The sequence below is a fragment of the Oryza glaberrima genome, chromosome 3 (genome assembly GCF_000147395.1).
Source record: "Oryza glaberrima chromosome 3, OglaRS2, whole genome shotgun sequence".
NCBI lineage: Eukaryota > Viridiplantae > Streptophyta > Magnoliopsida > Poales > Poaceae > Oryza > Oryza glaberrima.
This window is the reverse complement of record NC_068328.1, coordinates 6,712,519-6,736,135: the sequence shown is the minus strand read 5'-3', so window position 1 is coordinate 6,736,135 and position 23,617 is coordinate 6,712,519. Positions and strand designations below refer to the sequence as shown.

Here is a 23,617-nt window from a genome sequence, read left to right as displayed (position 1 = left end):
TTAGTAGAAAGAGCAGGTGAGGTGAGATAGCAATAGGAAACTACATATACTGTGATTGCAATTGGCAATGCTACCAATGAACATAGGAAACCAGCTCCAGTTCATTTGATTATGCAAGCTAGTAGAGTCCGAGATCCAGAAAGATTCTTCCCATCGGTTTTCCAAGCTGTCAGAGAAAGATTTAACTTAACCAAACCACAGCAGTAGCAGAGCAAGTACTACTATGACGGCAATGGTGTCTTATTGACAAAGTCAATGAGCTGCAGAGCTAGTAATATTGCTGGGTAGTAGAGTCTAGCAAGTAGCAAGTGACCTCTTGAGAAGAATGGACCAACACGAGACAGGAGAGGACAACATAGAGTGTTCTTTCACGCACAAGATTCCCATAAGTCCAGCGCGCTGTACGAGTGCATCGCCGTCGATTCCGATGGGTCACCGTATGCTTGTCCTTTGCATGGGTTCTAGAAAGAAAAGGCAAGCTAGATGCCCCGTTTTATCAACGCATAATCCAACGATTGACTTGAGAGTTTATGTGATTCTTAGCTAGTACTCCCTCCGTCCCATATTATATGGGATTAGGGGTTAAAAACGTGTCTCAAAATATAAGGGATCGGGTAGGTGGAGTACTAATGCAAACAGACATCGGGCAGGGAGAGTACTAATGCGGACAGAGAGCTGTCGGTGGAATTTGTCCCTACCTTATCCTCTCACCGAGTCGCCCATCGACCACCGCTCGTTCCCCTCCCGATTTTCTTCGCTTTTTCTCCGTCCCCTCCATCAGCGCCTCCCTCCCACCCGCATCTTCTTCCACCTCCTCCCATCCATCCGAGCTCCTTCCCTTCCACCTCCCATCCGTTGACGCCAACGCCGGCGGTGCGGCAGCCAATGGCGGCGGCCAACCTGGCCCATGCGCCGCCGCCACAGGTGCCCAACCTGGCCCGTGCGGTGGGGGCACCGCCGGAGAAGCGAATCGAGGTGGTGTGGGAGCGGGAGAACACGCTGCTCTCGTTCGGCCGAGCCGCCGCGCACGCCGCCGACGCCTTCGTCAAGTTCAACGTCCAGGTATATATATATATATATACAGCGCAGCCGAGTTCGATGTGCGTGCTTCCGTTTCCACGTTGTTGGTAGTACCTGTGTTTGTTTTGGATCTTGCATTGGATGTCAGTTTACGCTTTGGATTGTTTGATTTTGACACCGCAGCATCGCAATGCAAGATTTGGAAGCTAGCGTGGGTATGACTTGGATGTAGCCATTGATTGGTGTGGTACTGGACATGAAATTTGCAGCAACGTTCTAGCCAGTGAACTATATGGGACAAGCCTCACAAGTAGGAGTATCAATTTAATCGCATTTAACCAGGATCTAGATGCCACCATGCTAAATTGGTCAAGAATGAAGAATGGAGCGATTTTAGGTGGATGTTTTGCAGGGATGTAGTTATCCATTAGGCAAAGTGCTAGGATTTGAAGTTGCAGTTCTTGTTTAGAGCTGAAGAGGTTCTTAATACATTGCCAACTACTCTTAGATCATACGGAGTACTAGGAAATTAACGGTGTTAAAAAAACTGAAGTGTCAATTTTATTAATCTTAGACGCTGTTAGGCACATCATATCTTAGATTCATGGTAGATTTAAAGTTTCTATGTTTCATTTTGATAGTTTAAAATTAAAAAATTTATTTAAAATAGGAATATAATGATTTAACATGTCGCCGGCAGCAGTTTACGGGCTGGCGGCAGAATGCGGCCCAGCGGCAGGGTTCGCGGGACGTGGTGGTTGCTAGGCAAAGAGCCGCGTCCAGTGGCGGAAGGCGTTTGTTTTGACGACTTGATGTTTGTCCCTGACTTGGATGATGAAGGGGCTGGCAATGAGTTCAACTCACAAGGTTGTGACGACGAATTTGTGCCTGAAACACAACAAGATGTTCCAATCGAGGAGATTGGCATAGGGTTCCTCTCTTATTTATTTAATTATTAGTCCTTTCCATTCAATTTTGTTAAATTATGTGCTTTTTGATGTTCCATTTATTTCTCCTTACGGTGCAACCATCCAGTGACAAGCAAATCAGGAGGGCCGCGCCAGCTCGGAGTGCGTCCTCGCTTGGGGTATGTGATTCACACTGATTGTCGATTTGGGATGGTTATGCATTTGTAGCATGCAAATTGAGTCACATCTTGATTTATATTGATTTGTCTTATCTTCTTTACAGTACAATGTTGCACGATTGGCTTCGGGCTATTTCAGAGTATGAGAAGCCAAGCATCGACATGGAAACCATCGAGAAGGCATGGGCTGATGAGAAAAAGGCAATCGCTGATGTGGACTATGAGGGAAATCCAAGGAAGGTGAACACAAGCTCCGAGAAGAAGGCATGCGTCGACGAGGGGAAGTCAATCTCCGATGCAGAAACTGATGATGAGGGCGTCAGTGTGCCTGAGAAGAAGGCATGCATCGCCGAGGGAAAGTCAATCTCCGACGCAGAGACTGATGATGAGGGCGTCGGTGTGCCTCGGAATTTACATATGAAAGATTTGCACGATATCATACCCAGGTATGCAAGTGTAGAAGAATTTAGGACTACCAAACTGCTGAATGTGATTTTGTTGTGGTATTTTGTTGTGGAAATGCACAATGGACGTAGGAGTACTTAGTGCAATATGGATGTAGAACTACCATGTTTATAAGTGTACAAATTACCGTAGTGTTCCATATGGTTGCCAGACTAGTACGGAGTATTTTGTTATGGAAATGCCCTAGTTATAGTCATATACTCCTATAATATATTGTTCTAATGATTGTAGTATTGTTCCAAAGTTAGTGCTGAAATTAACTATGCAATGACATGTTCTGAAATGGGTTCAATTAAGTATTCATTGTTATGAAATTAGTGCTGAATTAAATATAGAATCACATATTGCTGATTGCTAAAACTAGTTATGCTGAATTACCTATATATAACAAAAGTCTGAAATCATATTTACAAACTCCATCGGAGTACGAAAAACAAAAGTATGGCTAGGCTGGACTAGTTGTTCAACATGGTCTGCATCACCACATACTTACAAACTCCATCGGAGTACAAAAGACAAAAGTATGGCTAGGCTGGGCTAGTTTAACAAGGTGTGCATTACCACATACTTACAAACTCCATCGGAGTAAAAAAACAAAAGTATGGCCAGGCTGGACTAGTTCAACAAGGTCTGCATAACCTTGTTGTAAAGTGCAATATCACAAGTCAGACTAGTAGGGAGCATGTCAAGCCTCTCCAATCGATCCTTGTTCATATGGAGTATCTTGTAGCCATTGCCTCCATCGGCTTTCATCACTTCTATGAAGCAAGCTTGTAGGTTTAGGAAAACCCTACTCACCAAGTTAGAATTATACTCATTGTACTCTTCGTCCACATTGCTGATTAATTCATCCATGTTACTACAATTTTTGAGGTATGTCTTCGATTGAAGAGAAGCAAAGAAACCCAGATCAAGCACATTCATGTCTGGTGGATTAGGGGGCTGGTTCATGATGCGTATGTCTAGGCCTACTTGGGCCACCGCGAGGGCAAATGCTTCGTCGTTTGGCAGAATATGTGTCCGTGCATTGTCTTGCTGAATCCAAATGGTCTTCCCTACATCTTCTCTAGGCCAACAAGAGGCAATAGCTGGAATAACCTTTGTAATCAAGAAAGCCCTACTTGTTTCTCTCGACACCATAATAGATTTTGTGACCAATGTACCCTTCGGCCTGTTGCGACTACTCCTTTGTGCTGGTTCCTAACATATAGAGCAAAGAACAAGTTAGTTACAAAGTGACTTGAAAGCAATAAAAACAGATTGAATCAAGTTGAGACTTCACCTTCCTAACAAAGGGCCATATTCCTATTTTGCCATCGAAGTAGCAATTTCCTTCCTCATCATACCTAGGCTTTGCAAGAGTTGATAAAAACATAACTTTATCTATGGCATTTTTATTTTGCACACATCTCATAGGTTCATCTTCATTGAATACAAGGTAGAAGGTCTTGTTTTTCATAGTGGCGTTGAACCATTTTTCATCAATATGCACAATGTTTTGCATGTCTATAAATCTTGGTTCAGCATTCAAAGTAGCAGCATCTAGCATGGATACACAGAACTCGAGCCTTTGTTTTTTATTAGCTTCCTTCAAGTAAGGTTTAATGCTATTTGAGTGATGGCGAAGGGCTCCTTCTTTGACTAACCTATGCACCTTGCTTTTGCTAGCATTCAATGCGCTAGCAAGAGATCTGATGCTACACCTTGAGTTCAAAGGAAGTGCTAAAACCTGATCCAAATCAATGTCACTTCTTTTTCGGCCACAATTACCAGGCTTCTTTGATTTAAAGTCAACTTCAACACCTGCTGCTAAACATTTCTTCACCTTTGTCCAAATGTCTTGTACAACTCTCCTTGTCACATCAAACATAGCTGCAATAATTTCTGTAGTATCTCTATCAGCAAGTTTCCCATTGATAGTACTTGCAAGTAAAGCTCCATAAATAGCTTTCTTCTCAGCTTCTGGTAAATATTTCCTTCTCTTTATATTGTCTTGTTGAGTATCTGCACAAAGAAAATATTTATATATATACATATCAGTTGGCAATATATTTTATACTTGCAGTACACTAATGAATGTCATTTGCATGTCATACCTTCCTCATCACTTGATGTATGGAGATCTTCATCAAAGACAACATCCATATAAGGAGAATAAACATCAAAATCCTCCTCGTCTGCATGGACAGAAAAGGTGAGACATGAGCTACTCATATGATATCCCCATCTGCATCACTGCTGATTACATATGAGCAAAAAATAATGTATGTACCTGCATAATTTGATTGATCTTGGAGAACATTGAATTCGTCATCGTCAAATACAATATCATCTTCTCCATAATTTGCTGCATGACATGTGACGAAGATAAATTTAAAGTTGAAGGTTGTACAAAGAAACTAGCTAATGAAGTAGTGCATTCGCGCGGCTTTAACCACCCTGTCATGTGCTTTGTATGATGAAATATACAGAAAAGTGCATTATAAATTAAGTAACCATTCTTGACCACAAAAGTTTTTTTTTTTTTTTTTGCATTAGGTCATCTACCACAAAAAAAAAACACATGTTCCCATACCTATATGGGTCATCCTGCAGTGGTGTTATATATTAAGTTCATACTATTCATTTTTTGGGTTGTTTTAGTAGTTTCTGATATTAAAACCAGCTTTATGAAATAAAACTTGAACTATGCTGATTCCAACTATTTAGAACACATGATGTACGCTTATAAACTTTGGAGGTTGTTGGGCTAATGGCTGGTTATCATAATGAGCAAATAAAATTCATAGAGCCATTTATGATCATCATTTTTGCATAGTACCACATAAGAGTATATATATGACTGATGGCTGAAGTTTACAACTCCTGACTAAAAGCAACAACTGATTGACACTAATAGCAAAGCTGCAAAGCTCTGTGTTATGCAAAGAAGTAATATTGGGCTTGTTAGTTTATGAATTTTTTCATAAATTTTGATCATACAAACTTTGCTACTTTCAACATTTATGTTTCTGTTATTTCAGCAGAAGGGAGGATGGGAAATGTGAATAAGCCCATAACTTGCTTTGCATTAAGATTTTGATTCCATACCTGGCTCCATGTTTAGATGACAAATTTCTTGTGCACTCCGGCCATTGGAGAGTTCAACTGCTTGCATGGTAGGGCCTGGATGTTCATCTTCATGAGCACCAAAACATTGGTTGTCAGGAAGCTCTTCATCTTCATATTGGAAGGCATCTTCTCCTTGCACAGCAGGAACCAGGTTAAGGTCAGGGATCCCATCACCTTCATCTTGCAGCACTTCTTGCACACCAGGATCAAGGTTGAGATCAGGAATCTCATATTCCTCTTCTTCCATGGATTAGTTAAGGGTCTCTCTTGGTGTAATGCTGGAGTAGGTTGCTAATATGAGTGTAATATGAGAGCTTTGGTTTTTAGACCTGTGAGTGAGAGCAAGGGAGTGAAAATGGCGGGCTGGTTCTAAGCATCAAGTTTAAATTTTGAACAGCTAATGCATGTGTATTTGTGGCGCTAATGTGTAGTGCGTGTGAATTTTGGGCAGCAAAGAGGTGAGTGGGATTTAATTGACTCTTGTCAACATGTGCATTAATGTCATTGTATACTGAGGAATGCTTACTCTTTCTTTGTGCCAATCATTTGCCGGCAAGCTTGTAAACCCAAATATTCTCACTGCTAGTGCCCAGTACTAAGTAAATGAGGGGTACATACGTCTTTTGCCAACCTCCTTATTTTGGATGAACAGTGCCCAGTCCCATATAATGTGGGACGGAGGGAGTACAAGTTGTGACAAATAATCCAAAGGCTCTAGGATGAAACAAGAGAAGAAAACCAGAAATCCTGTCCTGAACAGGGACCAAGATTTGCATCTTGCACTTCAGCAGATGGGAATCGGAATTCAGACATTCCCAGAATCCCAGCAATGAATGCTTGGATATATGTTAACCGAAACTGACCTAGAGATCAGCTGCCTTCTGGCCACAAAATAGGTTTGACGGATAAGATGAGCCCATAAGCTCGGCCAAGAATATGTCGCGACTCAATTAGTTTGTTTCTATTAATTTCCAGGTGCTAAGCATCCGCAGGCACTTCCAATATGCTTCATACATTACCTTTCATGTTTGCAAAAGGACATTTCAAAATTTTATCTTCCAAAATGCCATCGTCTTGCCCGAGGGGTAGATTTAGCATTATAAGAGCTATGCAACGTGCACATTGCACATTGCCACCAATTCTTGTCATGATTTACAAGAGAATAAGTGAACGCTACCCTATTGTTGGTATTATAGCCCCCCGTTTAAACTTGCCATGTCGACACTCTAACGCAACAAAAAAGAGCAGAGTTTTCCTTTATGTAGCTGAAGAAGCCCGGGTCAGCTGTACACTTGCAACGGAATGTGCTGTAAGTTATTTAAGTTTCATATCTTGTCTGCCACTTCAGCTGGCACATTGAGGTCAAAAAGGGCAGCCCCACCATGGGCATCATTTCTTTCTCGCTTGTGAGGCCGCCCATTGTTATTAGAACTTGAGCCAAGTTGCCGCTTTCCAAAAATAGATGAACCTACAGGGCATGTTGAAATATGCATCAGCTATCAGAAACATATAAATTGAAGCTGCAATAGAAATGAAAGGTGTCAATATAAGTACCAGATAAACCAGGCTGACTCTTGTGTTCATCTTGACTGTATTTAATTGGTTGCAAACCTTGTTCAGAAGAATCCCAACAAACATTGAGCTCTGAGGCCCTGTCAAGGCCCTTGGATTTGTATGGAGCAATATTATGAGGCGTACGCAGTGGATACAACAAATCATTCTCAATGCACTGATACCTGCAAGGTAATATAGTTAGAACAGTAATTTACAGACACTACCAAACTTTTGTTGAGCTCTTACATTTGCTTGCAGAGTCTATCAACCACATTGGAAAGATTGATGACGTGCTTCATTGTATCCATAACCTCATCATCACTAAAATTTTGAAAATCCCTCTCAAGGAAACCAGATAGTCTTTCAACGTTGAATTCTAATTGTTGTTGTTGGTCCTCAAATAGGTTTTGCTTTAGTTCTCTTTCATCAGAAGTCATCTCATCCTTGAAAATCTCATCACCAAACATGTAGAATGCAAAAGGATAAGAATATGAAAGAACCCGCCTTGACCTGAAAAGTCTGTTTAATCCATTTATCACCCAAGAGTAATCTTTTATCTTGGAATCCTTGTTTTCAGAAATGGAAATCTTCCCCTGGATGTCGCCCTTAAGCTTTGCTTCCTGCTTAAGAGAATCAGTGTGAGCTTTGTATCTGTTGTGGTAGTGCATGTACCGATAAAGGTTTCTCCTAGCTTGCTCTGTCTTCTTTGACTGATCTTCAGTGAATCGACCACAACTGTGGCCACTAATACTTGACCATGTGTGATCTCTGCCAGTAGCACCACCGCATAACCAGCTACATTCAAAAGCATCAAATCAGAATAAATTTAAAATTTTCAGTGAAAATGAAATTTCTGTCAAAACACATTCACCACATGATACTTCAAAATTGTTGTTTTGGGTTTTGACAATCATCTAACACCATGTCCTTCACTGATGCAAGTTGCAAACACGTTAAAATAGTTTGAATTTTACAAGCTCTTGGTGTGATGACTTGTGTTACTGAAGGAGAAGAAGCTACTAGAGAGATGTCAATGTAACACCAGTTCAAGTAATCAAGTGAGTGAACTGCCTAAATAGGTTCAAGCTTATACAAAAACATCAACCATCCCATATAATCAAGGTTAAACTGTTTAAGTCATAGAATTTCAGAAACTACCATTAGCCTGTCAACCATATCATATTGCAATACTGAAGAAAGTATCATATTGAATAAGCTCTTTAGTTCAGGAATGCATTCAACTTATCAGCTAGCCAGGTGGTGGAACCTGTGAGTTCATTAATGAAAAAAATCGTGTTGGATGGTACACTGAAGCTTACTCAAAGCAGGAAGTTTAAGAAAAAAAAAGGTTGAAATGCTTTGAGTTTGTTTGTATGAACAAATATATATCTACTAGAAAAAGGCATGGATATATGCTAATAGTAGTATATCATTATCTACCAGCAAATGGGAACCAGTAAACATGCAAAAATGTAGAAGTTGAAGCAGCATAATAACCATTACCAGAATGCTTGCCCACATATACATGCAACCAGATTGCAGCCACCGTTCTTCTCAACAGGTTTGTGGCACTTGGGACAGGGCTTAGTATTTACTGTTATCCAATTCACGGTCTCTGACTCGTCACGGCATTTCTTGATCCAGAGCTCCCACATCACACAGGAACATGGTGAATGTGCTTCTGAGGAGCAATTAAAACAAAACTGGCGTCCACATGTACATTCCACCTCACAGTGAATATCACCTTTGACGCGTATAGCATTTCCACAATGCGGTGTGCTTGGGCACCACTTGACTGTATCATTGTCCTCAATATAAGATTCCAACAAGAACCTTTCAAAGCGCTCTGCAATATCTGGCCGCTTTGCATTTACTAGCTTACGAACTATTGCTTCGTCACAGATAGTATTGCACTTCGGAGCCATGCACTTGATACGGCGGCTTTGTCCCTCATTTATCTTCACAATGAAATATCCTGTCCAGCCTGGAAGGGGGCAGGAATACACAAATTAGTAGCTAGCTACCCAGGAAATAAATCATCATACAGCAAAAGGATTAATCCACAAAATGTCATATACTCTTCTATGGCAACACCTATAAACTGAGGTCAAGACAGTTAGTCGACATAGAATTAAGATAGGTGCAAAGACTAAGGATAAGTTGAAGCATGTGATAGTTTTATAAGCATAAATGACTATTCATACAATTATAAAGTGATAAGGCACCATCCTATCCCAGAAAATAAAGAACACACCATTCCCATAGTTTAGTTTCATGCATTTAGTAGACAAAAGGTGCTTGCTAAAAGAAGCTGTTATGTCACATCATTTCCTTTGTAGCATGAGGGTAGTAAGACGTTAGCCAATACGACAACTTCCACATACCAAACAGATTAGTAACTACTAGTGGATGAATTTCAGACTGTTGTTTAGCATTGAGGTCAAAAGGTGGGGCATTGACCCAATGGCTTTGCTACGGAAAGTGCATTGCATTTACATGATCAATCTACCAGCATATCCAAGCAAATAGCTAGCACATACGCAAAGGTGAAAACTTCATAGTATTTCCTTTTCCCCAAACGGTTGTTGCTTACATTCATTGCAGTAGTTGTGGCCGCAGTCCATCTTGGAGGCGTCCGAGAGGGGCACATCGTCATAGCAAACATTGCAGGTTACCTCCGTTGAGGAGGGCGAGCCGGCATTATTAGCAGGTTGGAGAGGGATACCAGCCTCCGAGAAGAGCCTGTCCCTCCCCTTCTGATCAAGCAACTCGAAAATCCTTTCGACATCCCACCTGTAGTGGATGAGCAGCGTCCGCGCGTGGTGCTCTCTCAACCCTAGCAACTCCATCACCTTCCTAAGATCCTCCCTCTGCAAAATCCCAAACAAACCAAACAAAATTTTACCAAGGCAAGGAAAGGGAAAAGGCTTCAATCTCAGGAAAATCGCGTCCACCCCCCGGAAATCGAATGCGAAGAGATCCTCTCTAGTCGCGGAATCACCTGCGCCGCCAAGAGGGATTCCTTGGTGATCACCTGCAATCGAAGGAACCCATCAACAACCGAAGCGATTGGGACTCGGACAACAAATACGACGAGGATAAAACGATGGATAGTGGGGGGGCATACGGAGGTGGAGGACCAATGGCAATCCTCGTCGCGTTCGTCCTCCAGCACCTGGAGGACGGACTCCTCCAAGGCGTCGTCCTCCTGATCGCTCAGGTAGCAGTCATCGTCATCGTCCTCCTGCTCCAATTCCGACGAGGACGCTGTCGGGGAGACCTCCTCGGCGTCGGTCACCATCTAGGGGGGGCCGATCGGATCAGCCCCAAATCAAACCCCCACCGGCGACGCAGCTCGCGGCAAACCGGGGCTTCCCCGGGTCGGGGGAATCGGCGGCGCCTGCGGGAGGGGCGCCGGGAGGGGCAATCGCGGCGCGGGGCGGCGGGCGATTGGGGGCGGCGGCGGCGGCGGAGAAGCTCGCAGTCGCGGAAGGGGAAGTGAGGGAGGGGAAACGGAGGGGAGGCGGTGGTGGTGCGGCCGGAAAGAGGGACTGGTTTGCGGTGCTTTGCTGAGGAGGAGGGGCGTAAATAGAAAATTGCCGCGATGTTGTGTGACCTGCTAGATTCCGTTGGATTTTCGCTTGCGTTTTTGCATCGTAAAAGCACTCTTCACCCTTCCGATTCCGATGTGCTAAACATCCGCCATCACGAAGTACGAACGAAAATTGGAACCTCTGTGCAAATGTGTGAAGCATTGAGATACGACTCCCTCACATTTTTTTTCTCGAGTTTGCGCTGAATACACAAGTGATGATGGTAAGCAATTGTGTACAACATATTTGTTTAAGCTGGACTAACAACATTTTCTTGGAGAAGTAGTTGTGTTATTTCCATACCCTAAATCTCATTGAAATTGGGATGTTGGGGCGAGTGGAGGATGCAAAATCAAAGATGTCGACGGAGATGACATGTGGTATGGTGTTGAGTGTTGTAGCGGCATCAGCCATATATCCATGACTATACCGCCTCCATGCAAGGGATCTCTCCTTCCCTTCCAACATCCACATCGATGATGTTCTCTACCGACAACGCCAGATCTTGCATGACCACATTCTTCTTCCCTCCAACCCCAAGGAGTCCTTGTTGCCATCGGAAGCAACAGTCATCCCAAGGAACAATCCGTCCCTACCAAACTCTAGCAGAAGCAAAAATCCACCTCCACAACCACATATTTCCATTGTCATTAACGAACTCTTGGTCACCCAACCTCCACCCTCCTACCAATAGGCCCATCAAAGCCTTCTGCAAACAAAATCAACCCTCCCCCCCCCCCCCAACTAAAAGCCTGAGAAATCCTCTCGCCCCACCAAGAAAAACAGAAAAACAGGGACAAGGCCAAGGTCAAGAAGCATCGTTGCTCCGAGCACATTGATCTTGACTGGGAGACGTGCACCAAAACCGAGGTTGCCATCATTCGACACTAGCACCGATAGATAGAATGTTGTCAAGCTACTCCTCTGTGGAGGCGATGTCTAGATGATCGACGACAAGAAAGTCTCATGAGATTTTGAATATGTGAATTCCGCCAAGGTTAAGAAGAGGGCCAGATTGGTCACAAAGATCCGAAGGGACAGAGAGAAGTAGAAGGATAACGGGAAAGAAGCAACCTCACCAGCGAGAGTACTCTTCATGCTCTATAGTTCATCTTCTTATTGCTTAATCTGCCAGACCTTGGATCATGAAAACCCACTCACCTATTTGCTTTTACTTGTAGAAAGTTCATTTTTATATAGAAATGTAGTATAACACGCCTCTAGTGATATTGAGCTCAAAAAAAGAAGAACGTTGGTGACAACTCCCTTCATCATATGTAGATGGTAGCAAAATAAAAAGGCAAAGTTGAGGTTTTTAATCTTTTCCTTCTAGAGAATGGACATGAGTTAACATCACTATAAATTATAAATTAGAGAACTTACTTCAAAACTATAGTATAAATCCCCTAGAATATGGAACAATATGAAACAACGATGTATGTATGGACCGACATAAAAGTAGAGGTCAAGTTCACATGGTATACACAATGCACTAGCCAAAAGAACAATATTATAATCATTGGATACATTTTAACTACAGCGATTTCACGTAGAATGTTGGATATTGAAATATAATTTGTTGCTTGTGTATTCCTAGCATTTTCTCTAATTATGTGTATGATGTATGTTTATTGCAGTGGAAACGTTGATGCTAGTATTAGATATGGGGTGAAAGAATTAGATTGTACCATTCAAACTCTGAAAAGGTAAAAATGTGATAATTAATCAATAACTATGCTTAGATGATAAATATATTTTCTTTAACATAAACTTTGCAGATCTAGTAAGAATCAAAAAACAAAGATACAATGTATTTTCATTGAAATACCACAAATAGAGTACCAGAAGAGTGGATTAGGATAGGATTCCCTAACGGTGACTTTAGAATGGATTGAAGCCAATAATCACATGTTGGCGATATTGTCATTGATCTGAAATTAAAGCAATCCGATTCATCTTATCTTTTACATCTATCATGTTTTGGCTAATGCCCGCTAGATATTCCGACTATTGATATCTTGCCTTTCTAGAGTTATAAGCATTGTGTTTGAAAATGACAACTTGCTAGGTCATTTAAAAGTTTTTGCTGTAGATGGGTATTGCATGATTGATTTAATTTGTTTGCCCTGTCATGTACTAAAATTCATATGGGTAGTTTGCATAATTTTAGCTGTCACCGTTGGCATTTGGAAAACCGTTTCCCATAAGAATTAATAATGGACTGAATGGTAAAGGATGTCTTTGTGAGCTCATTTCGACCATTTTTGTAGGTACCTTGATGGAGTATTTCTCATACAGGATGAACAATATGATGCTTGTCATTCAATTTTGCTTATTTTGTTGATCTATAGGGTTGTGATTGCAAATTTACACGTGAAATGTAGTTTGCATTAAAAATAATTCATTCGTCGCGAATAAATGAGATGATGTTTTAGGGTCCAATTAATATATCTAATTTATTACATAGCTAAACATTATTATATCCTTAAAAAGAAGGATAAGAAAAGTGGTCTAAATATGGTTGAATAAAATATCTCCTAATAAATGCTAAGAGCCGACGTTGAGCCATTGTTATACTTAGCAACTATATTTTTCTTTCCTCTCATCTCTTTCTTCCACGACACTAAATTTAAATTTACTTGCACGGTAATAAAGAGAGTCCACTAATAAAGAACGTTGTACATGTTCTTAGGCCTTAGCTCTCTGCTTTAGATTTTTGAGGGCCAACTTGATGTCAATATGGGCCATATATGTTAAAAATGCCCTACCAAGAGAAAGCGATAAACATTAAGAGAATAGTGATCCAATAATATGTTAGAAAATATATTGATAGAGCCCTTTTTTTGAACTTTCAGCGAGTATTTCCCTACGCTCTATGGGCCGGGACGGGTGAGAAGTGAGAATGAGCGTAATAGGATGGGAATATTATTGGAGCCATGGAGAGTATTTCCTACCGTGGTCATGACAGAGAGAATTAATCCCATGATGAAGGTTCTAGGTGTTAGGGCATGTACAACGGTCTTTATTAGTAGTCTCTCTCTATTGCCATGCAAGTAAATTTGATGACATGGAAGAAAGAGAAAGGAGTATGGTTGTTAGGGCATGTACAATGGTCTTTATTAGCGGTCTCTCTTCGTTGTCATGCAAGCATATTTGATGACGTGGAAGAGAGAGGAAGAAGGAAAGAGAAAGATGGTTGCTACACATGACAACGGCATAGAGTCGACTCTTAGCATTTATTAGAAAATTTTTCGTTGCATCGAGTCTAATAAAGGAAAGATGACTAGTAAAAAAGTATTTTGGTACATTAATGATTAGAGATCATATTGTCTTAACTATTGTAACATGGTAGCCTCTAATTGACGTAGAGACCATACCGGTCTCTACCTTTGTACTTGCCCTTATGCCCTTATGTAGGACAACGGCTCAGAGTCGACTCTTAGCATTTATTAGAGCAAATTTTTTTGCATGGTGGTGAAAGGAAGGAAAGAAGAGTAAGAAAAATTATTTGAATACATTAATGATTAGAGACCATATTATTTCTATCTGTTGTAGGATGCTAATATCTAGATAACGTAGAGGTTATATCTGACTATATATCTTTGTACATGCCCTTATTCCGCTCCGGCTGCAACATCATTACCTTCCTTACATAATCCATATTTCTTTCTGTTGATAACGATGCCCTTGTGTTGTTATCTGACGGGAAAACCTCCAATCAGATGGCTGATGGCGGCAGACCGGTTCCGTTGTTCCGGCTGCAAAACGGCCGCTCATGAAAGCTCCGTTCACAAGATACAAGCAGGCCGACGCCCTCACAATAATTTTCTGATCAAATGATGTGTACTACTGTGAACTAATCTAATCAGGCTGATGCAGACACAGAAGGAATGGCATCTGAGCCGCGAGGAGGGACTTTCACGACCGAATCAAAAGCAGCAGAGCCGCGACAACAGACGCACCGGCGTTTGACCCGAACAAAAACCCCACGCTGCACGTTAACTCCACTGAAAAACCGAGCTCTCTCACTCCTCACAACTAGTACGTTCACAAGCACCGTGACAGCCAGCTCCAAATGGAACACAAGGGTTTGTGCATCCTCGCCGTCGTCATCGCCTTCCAGCTCGCCGGCGGGCAGGCCGTCACCGATGCCACTGCCCGGGCACGTCGCTTCGCCTGTAACGTGTCGGCGCCGTGCGACACGTTCGTCGTGTACCGGACGCAGTCGCCGTGGTTCCTCGACCTCGGCAACATCTCGGACCTGTTCGGCGTGAGCCGGGCGCTGATCGCCAGCGCCAACAAGCTGACCACCGAGGACGGGGTGCTCCTGCCGGGGCAGCCGCTGCTCGTGCCGGTCAAGTGCGGCTGCACGGGCGCGCGCTCCTTCGCCAACGTCACGTACCCCATCCGGCCTCGCGACACCTTCTTCGGGCTCGCCGTCACCGCGTTCGAGAACCTCACCGACTTCGTCCTCGTCGAGGAGCTCAACCCGGCGGCGGAGGCGACCAGGCTGGAGCCGTGGCAGGAGGTCGTCGTGCCGCTCTTCTGCCGGTGCCCGACGCGGGAGGAGCTCAGCGCCGGGTCACGGCTCCTCGTCACCTACGTGTGGCAGCCCGGGGACGACGTGTCCGTGGTGAGCGCGCTGATGAACGCCTCCGCTGCCAACATCGCCGCGTCGAACGGCGTCGCGGGCAACTCCACCTTCGCGACGGGGCAGCCCGTGCTGATCCCGGTGTCGCAGCCGCCGCGTTTTCCACCGCTGACCTACGGTGCCATCGCCGCCGATCCCGGAGCGGGCAAGCACCGCCACGGCATCATCGTGGCGACGAGCATCGCGGGGTCTTTCGTCGCGTGCGCCGTGCTGTGCACGGCGATCTTGGCGTACCGGAGGTACCGCAAGAAGGCGCCGGTGCCAAAGCACGTCAGCCCGAAGCTTTCTTGGACCAAGAGCCTGAACAGATTCGACAGCAATAGCTCCATTGCTCGCATGATCAATGGAGGGGACAAGCTGCTCACCAGCGTGTCGCAGTTCATCGACAAACCGATCATCTTTAGAGAGGAGGAAATCATGGAAGCGACGATGAACTTGGACGAACAGTGCAAGCTCGGCAGCTCGTATTACCGCGCGAACCTTGAAAGGGAGGTGTTCGCGGTGAAGCCGGCGAAAGGCAACGTTGCTGGGGAGCTGAGGATGATGCAGATGGTGAACCACGCCAACCTGACCAAGCTGGCCGGCATATCCATCGGCGCGGACGGCGACTACGCCTTCCTCGTGTACGAGTTCGCCGAGAAGGGCTCGCTTGACAAGTGGCTGTACCAGAAGCCGCCGTGCTCGCAGCCGTCGTCGAGCTCCGTGGCAACTCTGTCGTGGGACCAGAGGCTGGGCATCGCGCTGGACGTCGCGAACGGCTTGCTCTACCTGCACGAGCACACGCAGCCGAGCATGGTGCACGGCGACGTCCGTGCCCGGAACATCCTCCTCACCGCGGGCTTCAGGGCGAAGCTGTCCAACTTCTCCCTGGCCAAGCCGGCCGCCACGGTCGACGCGGCGGCGACGAGCAGCGACGTGTTCGCGTTCGGGCTGCTCCTCCTCGAGCTCCTCTCCGGGAGGAGGGCGGTGGAGGCGCGCGTCGGGGTGGAGATCGGCATGCTGCGGACGGAGATCCGCGCCGTGCTGGACGCCGGCGGGGACAAGAGGGCGGCGAAGCTGAGGAAGTGGATGGACCCGACCCTCGGCGGTGAGTACGGCGTGGACGCGGCGCTCAGCTTGGCCGGCATGGCGAGGGCGTGCACCGAGGAGGACGCGGCGCGGCGGCCCAAGATGGCCGAGATCGCGTTCAGCCTCTCGGTGCTCGGACAGCCGCTGTCCGTCGCCGACGCGTTCGAGAGGCTATGGCAGCCTAGCTCGGAGGACAGCATCGGGATTGGGAACGAGGTGGCAGCTAGATAGATCAAAACACAGCAATGGGTATGTATAACACTGTTGGGTAGTGTTTGGTTGCAAGGTTTGGGATGGGATGCGATGGGACGAACCCACTTTTAAATAGGTTTGGTTTAGGGGTGAGCGGGATGGGTTGGTCCCTAGATAGAATAACTCTCAAATCCGGGACCAACCGATCCAGCAAAATCGAGCGGATGAACTCGTCCCACCTGAGATGGGTGCACGGCATGAGTCCCGTTGCTACTTTGCTCCTCGCATCAGTCGCCTGGGGATGCTCGACGAGAGCACGTCAGGCTCGAGTGACAGCAGGCGGCTCAGTGACGGCGGCAGTGAAGTTTGGCGGTAGGGAGGGCGGCGGCGGTGGATCCGAAGGCCGGGGACTCGGCAGTGGCGGCAGATCCGGAGGCAAAGCACGACTAGCCATAGCACGCAGAAATAAAGGAGACCCAATAAGGGGCTCAATCGCGGACCAGTAAGACCCATGAACCAGCTAGACCAAAAGACAATGCCCTTACATATATCCCTGTCACGAGGACAATTATGTAAAATCATTAGCACACCAAAATTTAAAGGTTGTAAACCTATAAATAGATCTCAAATAATGTGTAATAGGAGATCCAATTTTAGAGAGAAATTAATATACTATTTATTATTTTCCTTTCCACTTAAAATGAAGCTTGACTTTGGTACAAGCGTTTGTCCTTCGATAACAGTGTGTCATGGCCCATATGTATATCTGGGCCTTAAAAATAAACTTGCGTTTGTACGAACTCAAATGTGATTCAATCCTTTGTCCAAGCATGCACTTTACATTGCTATCGACTTTTCATCTGCTACGGAATTGTTGCCACCAATCCACCTCCACAGCTCCACTACCTCCACTCCACCGATCAATCTGAGCCACTACGCCTATATTTAGGCGTGAATGGCAGAAGTTGGGCACGCGGCGTCCGGCGCTGCTCGTGCCTTCCTCCGAATTCTCAACAAACTCCGCCATGTTCTCTCCAGTTCCCACCTAATATCTGAGGATATCACCAACGTCCATATAAACAAGATAATCACCGGGCAAATTACTGTTGCTGCTAGTTCACCATTTGCGCATTTCCTCTTCTATTACCCACATTGTTCAACTGCCATTTCTCTCCTCAATTCCAAAAAAAAAAAACATATTCATTTTTTTTCTCATTCGAGCTAAACCATTTCAATCCATGGAATTCGGACGAACTCCAGCCCTTCAAATCATCGTTGGTAAGTCTGAGAAACTTTCAGGTTAACTTTAGGCTGTTAGCATACATCTTCTTTATTCTTCAACAATGCGTGTCTCAATGCAGGGGTCCTATGGTCGCAGCTGCAGTTCGGCGCTGAGGCAGTCGGCACGACGGTCTTCACGCTGCGCAACAACTGCACCTACACCGTCTGGCCGGCCACCTTGTCCGGCAACACCGCGGTGGCCGTCGGGGGCGGCGGGTTCGAGCTGTCGCCCGGCGCCAACGTCTCGTTCCCGGCTCCGGCTGGTTGGTCCGGCCGCTTGTGGGCGCGCACGGACTGTGCACCCTCCGGCACCGCGTCCCTCGCCTGCGTCACGGGGGACTGCGGCGGCGCCGTGAGCTGCTCCCTCGGCGGCGCGCCGCCTGTCACCCTCGCCGAGTTCACGCTGGGCGGCGCCGACGGGAAGGACTTCTACGACGTGAGCCTGGTGGACGGGTACAACGTCGGCATCGGCGTGGCGGCGACGGGCGCCAGGGTGAACCGCTCGACGTGCGGGTACGCCGGGTGCGTCGGCGACGTGAACGCGCTGTGCCCCGCGGAGCTGCAGGTGGCGGGGAAGGAGAACGACCAGCAGTCCGGGGCGGCGGCGACGACGACGGTGGCGTGCCGGAGCGCGTGCGAGGCGTTCGGGACGGCGGAGTACTGCTGCACGGGGGCGCACGGCGGGCCGGACAGCTGCGGGCCGACGAGGTACTCGCGGCTGTTCAAGGCGGCGTGCCCGGCGGCGTACAGCTACGCGTACGACGACCCCACCAGCACGTTCACGTGCGGCACCGGCGCGCAGTACGTCATCACCTTCTGCCCCGCGCAGCAGCAGTGATGATCACCGCAACAGACCTCAGGATTTCTGATTAGGCCATCCATCTCCGGTGATTCAAGTCCCTCTCTTTTTTTTCTCTTACCTTTGCTTCGTAGTAGTAGCCTAGTAGGTCGTGAATGACTGAATGCAAATTGTATCCTCTGTTTCGTTTTTAGGGATTTGCACTAAAAAATGGGTTGATCAGCGCTGATCTCTCTATTGTAGTACTGTGTAGTTGCATGGAGCCATTTTTTAGTTGCGAAAATCAAGCCACCATCCCCGTGACAAAGCGGGGGTTTAGTGGGGGCATGGAATCTTGGGCCTCGTAGGCTGATGGTTCGCCAACCAGGCCGACCGACCAAGTTAAGCAATCACGGCCCAGCCTGTTAAGGAACAGAGTGGCTAGGTAGCGGGTAGCGAAGGAATAAGTTCACCGGAGGTCCCTCAACTTAACAGCGAGATTTTCTGAGATCCCTTAACCACAAAACCAGAAATCTTCACCCCTAAACTATACAAAACCGTCTAATTTGGGTCCCAAGGCAGTATAGATGGCTGGTTTTGATGACGTGGCATCCTAGTCAGCAAAAATAATAAAATAAATATGTGGGGGCCCACCTGTCAGTGAGAGAAAATGATGTGGGCCCCACCTATCTTTTTTCTTTTCTTTTTCTCTTCTGTTCTCAACTTCTCAGCTCTCACGCGACGGCGGGATCGGCGGCTGGTGCCCATCTCTTCCCATCTAGAGCCGCGGCGGGCGAGCGGGCGAGCGGCGACCTCGCTGTCGCCAGCCACGCCGCCTCCACGGTGCCGTGCACCTCCTCAGCGCGACACCGGCGGAGGATGCAGAGGAGCGGCCCACCCGCCGCCCGCCGCAGGCCGAGCACAGGGAGTCCGCCAAGCTGCGCATCAACCGCGCCCTCAACCAGGGCGGCCCTATCGGCCACGCCTTCGGCAGCCGGTTCGGCATCGTTGCGATGCTCTTCACCAGGACCGAGAGTTTCATTCGCGACCAGTGCGACGTTGCCGACGACTGGGTCAACATCGTCGCCGCGGGGGCCAGCGCCGGGGCGCTCTACCGCATCGCGTCCGGCCCAAGGTCGATGATTGTCGCCGGCATCCTCGGCGGAGTCCTGTCCGGCGCCGCCGTCGCGGGGAAGCCGATGCTTCAGAGATTCGCACCGAAGCTATCCGCCAGATTGGACTATTTACTTTGAGTAAAATTTCAGGTTAATTACTACTCAGCGTTGTGCGCGCCTGGAGATGTTTTTATTCGTAGTATCTAGCAAATCTGATCTCAATTAATTCATAGTTTGTAACTGTTCATATTAATGGACAAACAAACACCACCGCCCGCCGCAGGCCCGCCCGAGGTGGACTGGTCCTTGAGGACGCGCTCCACGACGCGTGACGCCACGTTGGCCGTGTCGGCCGCGCCGCCCCTGCCACCGTCGTCGCAGCCGAGCGCCTGGAGCACCTGCCTCTGCGTCGCGCCCCGCGCGCTGCCCGCAGCCGAGCACCAGGGAGATGTGGACGACGGGGGCGGACACGGCTGTGTTCCCGGTCCCCGCGCGGCGAGGACGCGCCACGCGAGCGGTAGGCAGAAGGCGCGCTGTGCCGCGGCCAGCTGCTACCGCCGGCGCCCCTTCTCCTGCCGCTCCTCTCCCCCACCGCCACGTCGCGCGCCGCTACTCTCCGCCGTCGAGCTCGCCATCATGCCGGCCGTCTCTCTCTCCCTCTCCCACTGCCGCCGCCGCCCCAGCTTTGCCGCCGGCCACCTCACACGGAGTCTGCCGCCGCGCCTGCTCGAGAGAAAGAGAGAAGAGAAGAGAAAAAAAAAAAAGGAAAGAAAGGAGAGATGTGGGGTCTACACCATTTTCTCTCACTTACATGTGGGCCCCACATAATTATTATTTTTATTTTTTGCTGACTAGGATGCCATGTCAGCAAAATCGGGTGCACATACTGCCATGGGACTTCTTTGCACGGTTTGAGTAAGTTTAGGGGTGAAGATTTCTGGTTTTATGGTTGAGGAACGTAAAAAGTTCTCGCTGTTAAGTTGAGGGACCTCCGGTGAACTTATTTCGGTAGCGAATTAGCGGCCCTGATCGTGGCCCGTCAGGGAACCTGATTACGGGCCCAGCCTATGAAGAAATTGGATCGCTATAGTGCTTGTGGGCCGTAAACACTTCTTAGTTACAGAAATGCTATTTCCTATTCCAATATACCATTGGGATGGGATACATTTTGTCCACCTTTCCCATTCAAAGAGGAACGAGGCTGAGCGCCTGAGCCGTGAGGAGGAGGTGGCCGTCGGCGACTCCGGCGCAGGCTGGGGAAGAAGACCTGCTCGGCGAGAGGAGGGCGCGGCCGTCGGCGACGTGGTTGCCGGATTGTCGCCTAGTGCTCGAGCACCGCTGCTCGCCGTCCACGGCACCGCCGTTAACGCCCACCTCCGGCTCCATCCGTGTGGCCAGCCGGTGCGCCCCAACTCCGTCGCCGGCCATGTGGCCGTCGGCGACGTGGTCGCCGGATTGTCGCCTGGAGCTCCAGCACCGCCGCCCGCCATCCACGGTGCCGCCATTAACGCCCACCCTCGGCTCCATCCGCGTGGCTGGCCGGTGCGCCCTCCGCCGGCGTCCCAACTCCGTCGCGGGCCTTCTTCGGTCGTCGCCTTCGTCGCCGGCCGTCGATCCCGCTGCTGAGTCCGGGCCTTTATTCTATCCATCTGCTGCTTCGAGAGAGCAAGGAGACAATATGGGGTGCAAAAAGCTTGTTGACTTGGTCATGGCTAACTGTTGAGTGTGGTAGAATCATCTTCTACGTGATAAGAATCGCATGATACCTGATAGGTATCATCTTCTACGTGGTAAAAATCACCTGATACCTGATAGGTATCATCTGATACCTCACACGTATCACTTGATACGTTGTAGAATCGCATGATACCTGGTAAGGGGTATCAGGACATGATACATCACAAGCATCACCCACCACATGGTAAAAATCGTATATCATCTGATACCTCGTAAGTATCATCTGATATGTGGTAGAAACGCATGATACCAGGTAGGTATCAAGACCTGTCCTGATACCTACCCGGTATCATCTCGTTTTTGAACGTGATACCGGTATATAGCAGCCCTCCTTAGTTAACATGTAGATTTCTGAAGAAAATATAGCGCAAATCACACATGAGTGGAAACTTAAAAACTATTGTTGAATCTAAAATTGAACGCTTGAGATTTATCCGTGTTATCTGGAGAAAAAATTTTACTTAGTGATTCAACCAATTTTTCAGATTTCTGACCGAATAAATGGCTGCTGGTACAGCTGGACATCATGGACTCACCCGAGTCCCGGATCGTCCACGTCTCAAACTACGTGGAGTACAGTATTACTGTACTACTCCTAGCTGGCAACTACGCACGCGCTCGACGTCACACCTAATTAGCCACACCAAAAAAAAAAAAAAAAACACCCTGCTGCTGCTGCTAATGAACGTGCGTGACGTGCTGCTGCCTAAACACGATGGCGTCGCGCGCCGCGACGCCGTACCGTGCTCCTCCTCCCACCTGCTCCTTCAGCGCCTCGTACCGGGCGACGTCGAAGCTGCGCGCCCGCATGAGGCGTCGCTGCCTGGACGCGAGGCGGCTGCGGTAGAAGCCCTCGAAGGACGGCTCCGTGGAGGTGCGCATGAAGAAGGCGTATCCGGACATGAAGTAGAGCGACGTGACGTAGAAGCAGACGGGCTCCATGACGTCCCACGAGAGCTCCCAGAAGGTGAGCCGCATGAACCCCAGCGTCTGCGCCGCCAGGAGGCCCAGCCCGCACCACAGCTCCCGCCGCACCTGCGCCGCCGCCGCCGCGTCGATGCCCGCCTTCTCCTCCTCCATCGCCCGCAGCTCCTCCTCCTCCTCCCGTTTCTTCCGCACTTCGACGACGCTTGCTGCAGCTCGCGTCGCGTGTGCCGTCGCCGGTATCATGCTCCCGATCGCTTTCGCTATCTGCACGACAACGGAGACACGTTAGTGTGGGACGTAATTTGCAGGTGTTCGATCATGGATTGTGTGTTTGTGTTTCGTGAGTGCGTAACGAAAGACGTACGTACCATGTCGGGGCGGAGGAAGACGGCGTCGCCGAGGACGATGACGACGCCGGAGTCGTCGAGCGCGCGGGCGAGCCTGCGTCCTCCCTCGGCGCCGCCGGCAATGTCGACGCAGAGCGCGGCGAATTCCGACCCGGACACGACGCTCTGGGCGTTGGACCTCAGCCTCGCCCGCGCGACCTCCATCTCCGCCGCACGCGCCACCTTCCTCGCCTCCTCCACCGTCACGCCCACCCCCTCCTCCTCCGGTGGCCGCGTCACGGCCGTCGTAGGCGGGACCAGCCCGTCGAGGCGGAGCCGGTTGAACAGCTGGTCGCCGACGGGGAGGGCGGGGAAGCAATGGGCGGGAAGCGGAACGGACGCCGTGGTGTACCGGATGGTTCCCGGTCTGGGCCGCAGGTACGCGAGCGTCGGGCAGTCGTCAACCGCCGGCAACGGCCGCCGCGCCGGAGGTTTTGGAGCCGCAGCCGCCGGACAAGCGGCGGCGGCGTTCGCGTTCTTCCCCGCCCATATGCCGCGTGCTAGTGTTCGTCGGAACGCCATTTTCTTCGCCTCTCCGAGCAGGCAACCAAAATATTTTGCAGATTTTGTGTTGTGTACGTACTCGTGTTACGTGACAGAGATGAGAGATGGCGGCAACTGCTGGTTGGTTGGTTTGGAGTTGGCCGATGAA

At 48.2% G+C, this 23,617-nt stretch overlaps 6 protein-coding genes across 8 annotated transcripts; 4 read left to right on the top strand and 2 right to left on the bottom strand.

Annotated features, from left to right (window-relative positions):
- The first annotated feature begins 656 nt into the window (after positions 1-656).
- On the top strand, positions 657-6,307 carry LOC127767536 (uncharacterized). 3 transcript variants are annotated; one of them, XM_052292903.1, is made up of 6 exons: positions 657-1,062; positions 1,724-1,887; positions 2,056-2,107; positions 2,212-2,553; positions 4,694-4,766; positions 5,599-6,307. In XM_052292903.1, the coding sequence occupies exons 1-5, from the start codon at positions 908-910 to the stop codon at positions 4,719-4,721; spliced, it is 741 nt and encodes a 246-aa protein (XP_052148863.1). In that variant the 5' UTR covers positions 657-907; the 3' UTR covers positions 4,722-4,766; positions 5,599-6,307. The 3 variants fall into 3 exon arrangements, with proteins under 3 accessions (XP_052148863.1, XP_052148862.1, XP_052148861.1); XM_052292902.1 differs by having other exon boundaries at positions 5,596-6,307; XM_052292901.1 differs by lacking the exons at positions 4,694-4,766; positions 5,599-6,307 and having other exon boundaries at positions 2,212-2,717.
- Positions 6,308-6,769: 462 nt separating this feature from the next.
- On the bottom strand, positions 6,770-10,789 carry LOC127767535 (probable E3 ubiquitin-protein ligase ARI2). The gene is made up of 7 exons (XM_052292900.1): positions 10,365-10,789; positions 10,239-10,271; positions 9,831-10,107; positions 8,741-9,221; positions 7,484-8,032; positions 7,238-7,419; positions 6,770-7,151 (listed from the first exon to the last, which is right to left on the bottom strand). The coding sequence occupies exons 1-7, from the start codon at positions 10,536-10,538 to the stop codon at positions 7,009-7,011; spliced, it is 1,839 nt and encodes a 612-aa protein (XP_052148860.1). The 5' UTR covers positions 10,539-10,789; the 3' UTR covers positions 6,770-7,008.
- Positions 10,790-14,862: 4,073 nt separating this feature from the next.
- LOC127768558 (serine/threonine receptor-like kinase NFP) lies at positions 14,863-16,882 on the top strand. Its single transcript, XM_052294165.1, has one exon. It carries the CDS (start codon positions 14,906-14,908, stop codon positions 16,778-16,780), a length of 1,875 nt encoding a protein of 624 aa, XP_052150125.1. The 5' UTR covers positions 14,863-14,905; the 3' UTR covers positions 16,781-16,882.
- Positions 16,883-17,728: 846 nt separating this feature from the next.
- LOC127767759 (pathogenesis-related thaumatin-like protein 3.5) lies at positions 17,729-18,943 on the top strand. The gene is made up of 2 exons (XM_052293196.1): positions 17,729-18,019; positions 18,103-18,943. The coding sequence occupies exons 1-2, from the start codon at positions 17,980-17,982 to the stop codon at positions 18,858-18,860; spliced, it is 798 nt and encodes a 265-aa protein (XP_052149156.1). The 5' UTR covers positions 17,729-17,979; the 3' UTR covers positions 18,861-18,943.
- Positions 18,944-19,387: 444 nt separating this feature from the next.
- On the top strand, positions 19,388-20,053 carry LOC127765038 (mitochondrial import inner membrane translocase subunit TIM23-3-like). The gene is made up of 2 exons (XM_052289835.1): positions 19,388-19,394; positions 19,686-20,053. The coding sequence occupies exons 1-2, from the start codon at positions 19,388-19,390 to the stop codon at positions 20,051-20,053; spliced, it is 375 nt and encodes a 124-aa protein (XP_052145795.1).
- Positions 20,054-22,089: 2,036 nt separating this feature from the next.
- On the bottom strand, positions 22,090-23,617 carry LOC127767851 (calcium uniporter protein 4, mitochondrial-like). The gene is made up of 2 exons (XM_052293311.1): positions 22,948-23,617; positions 22,090-22,843 (listed from the first exon to the last, which is right to left on the bottom strand). Exons 1-2 carry the CDS (start codon positions 23,485-23,487, stop codon positions 22,331-22,333), a joined length of 1,053 nt encoding a protein of 350 aa, XP_052149271.1. The 5' UTR covers positions 23,488-23,617; the 3' UTR covers positions 22,090-22,330.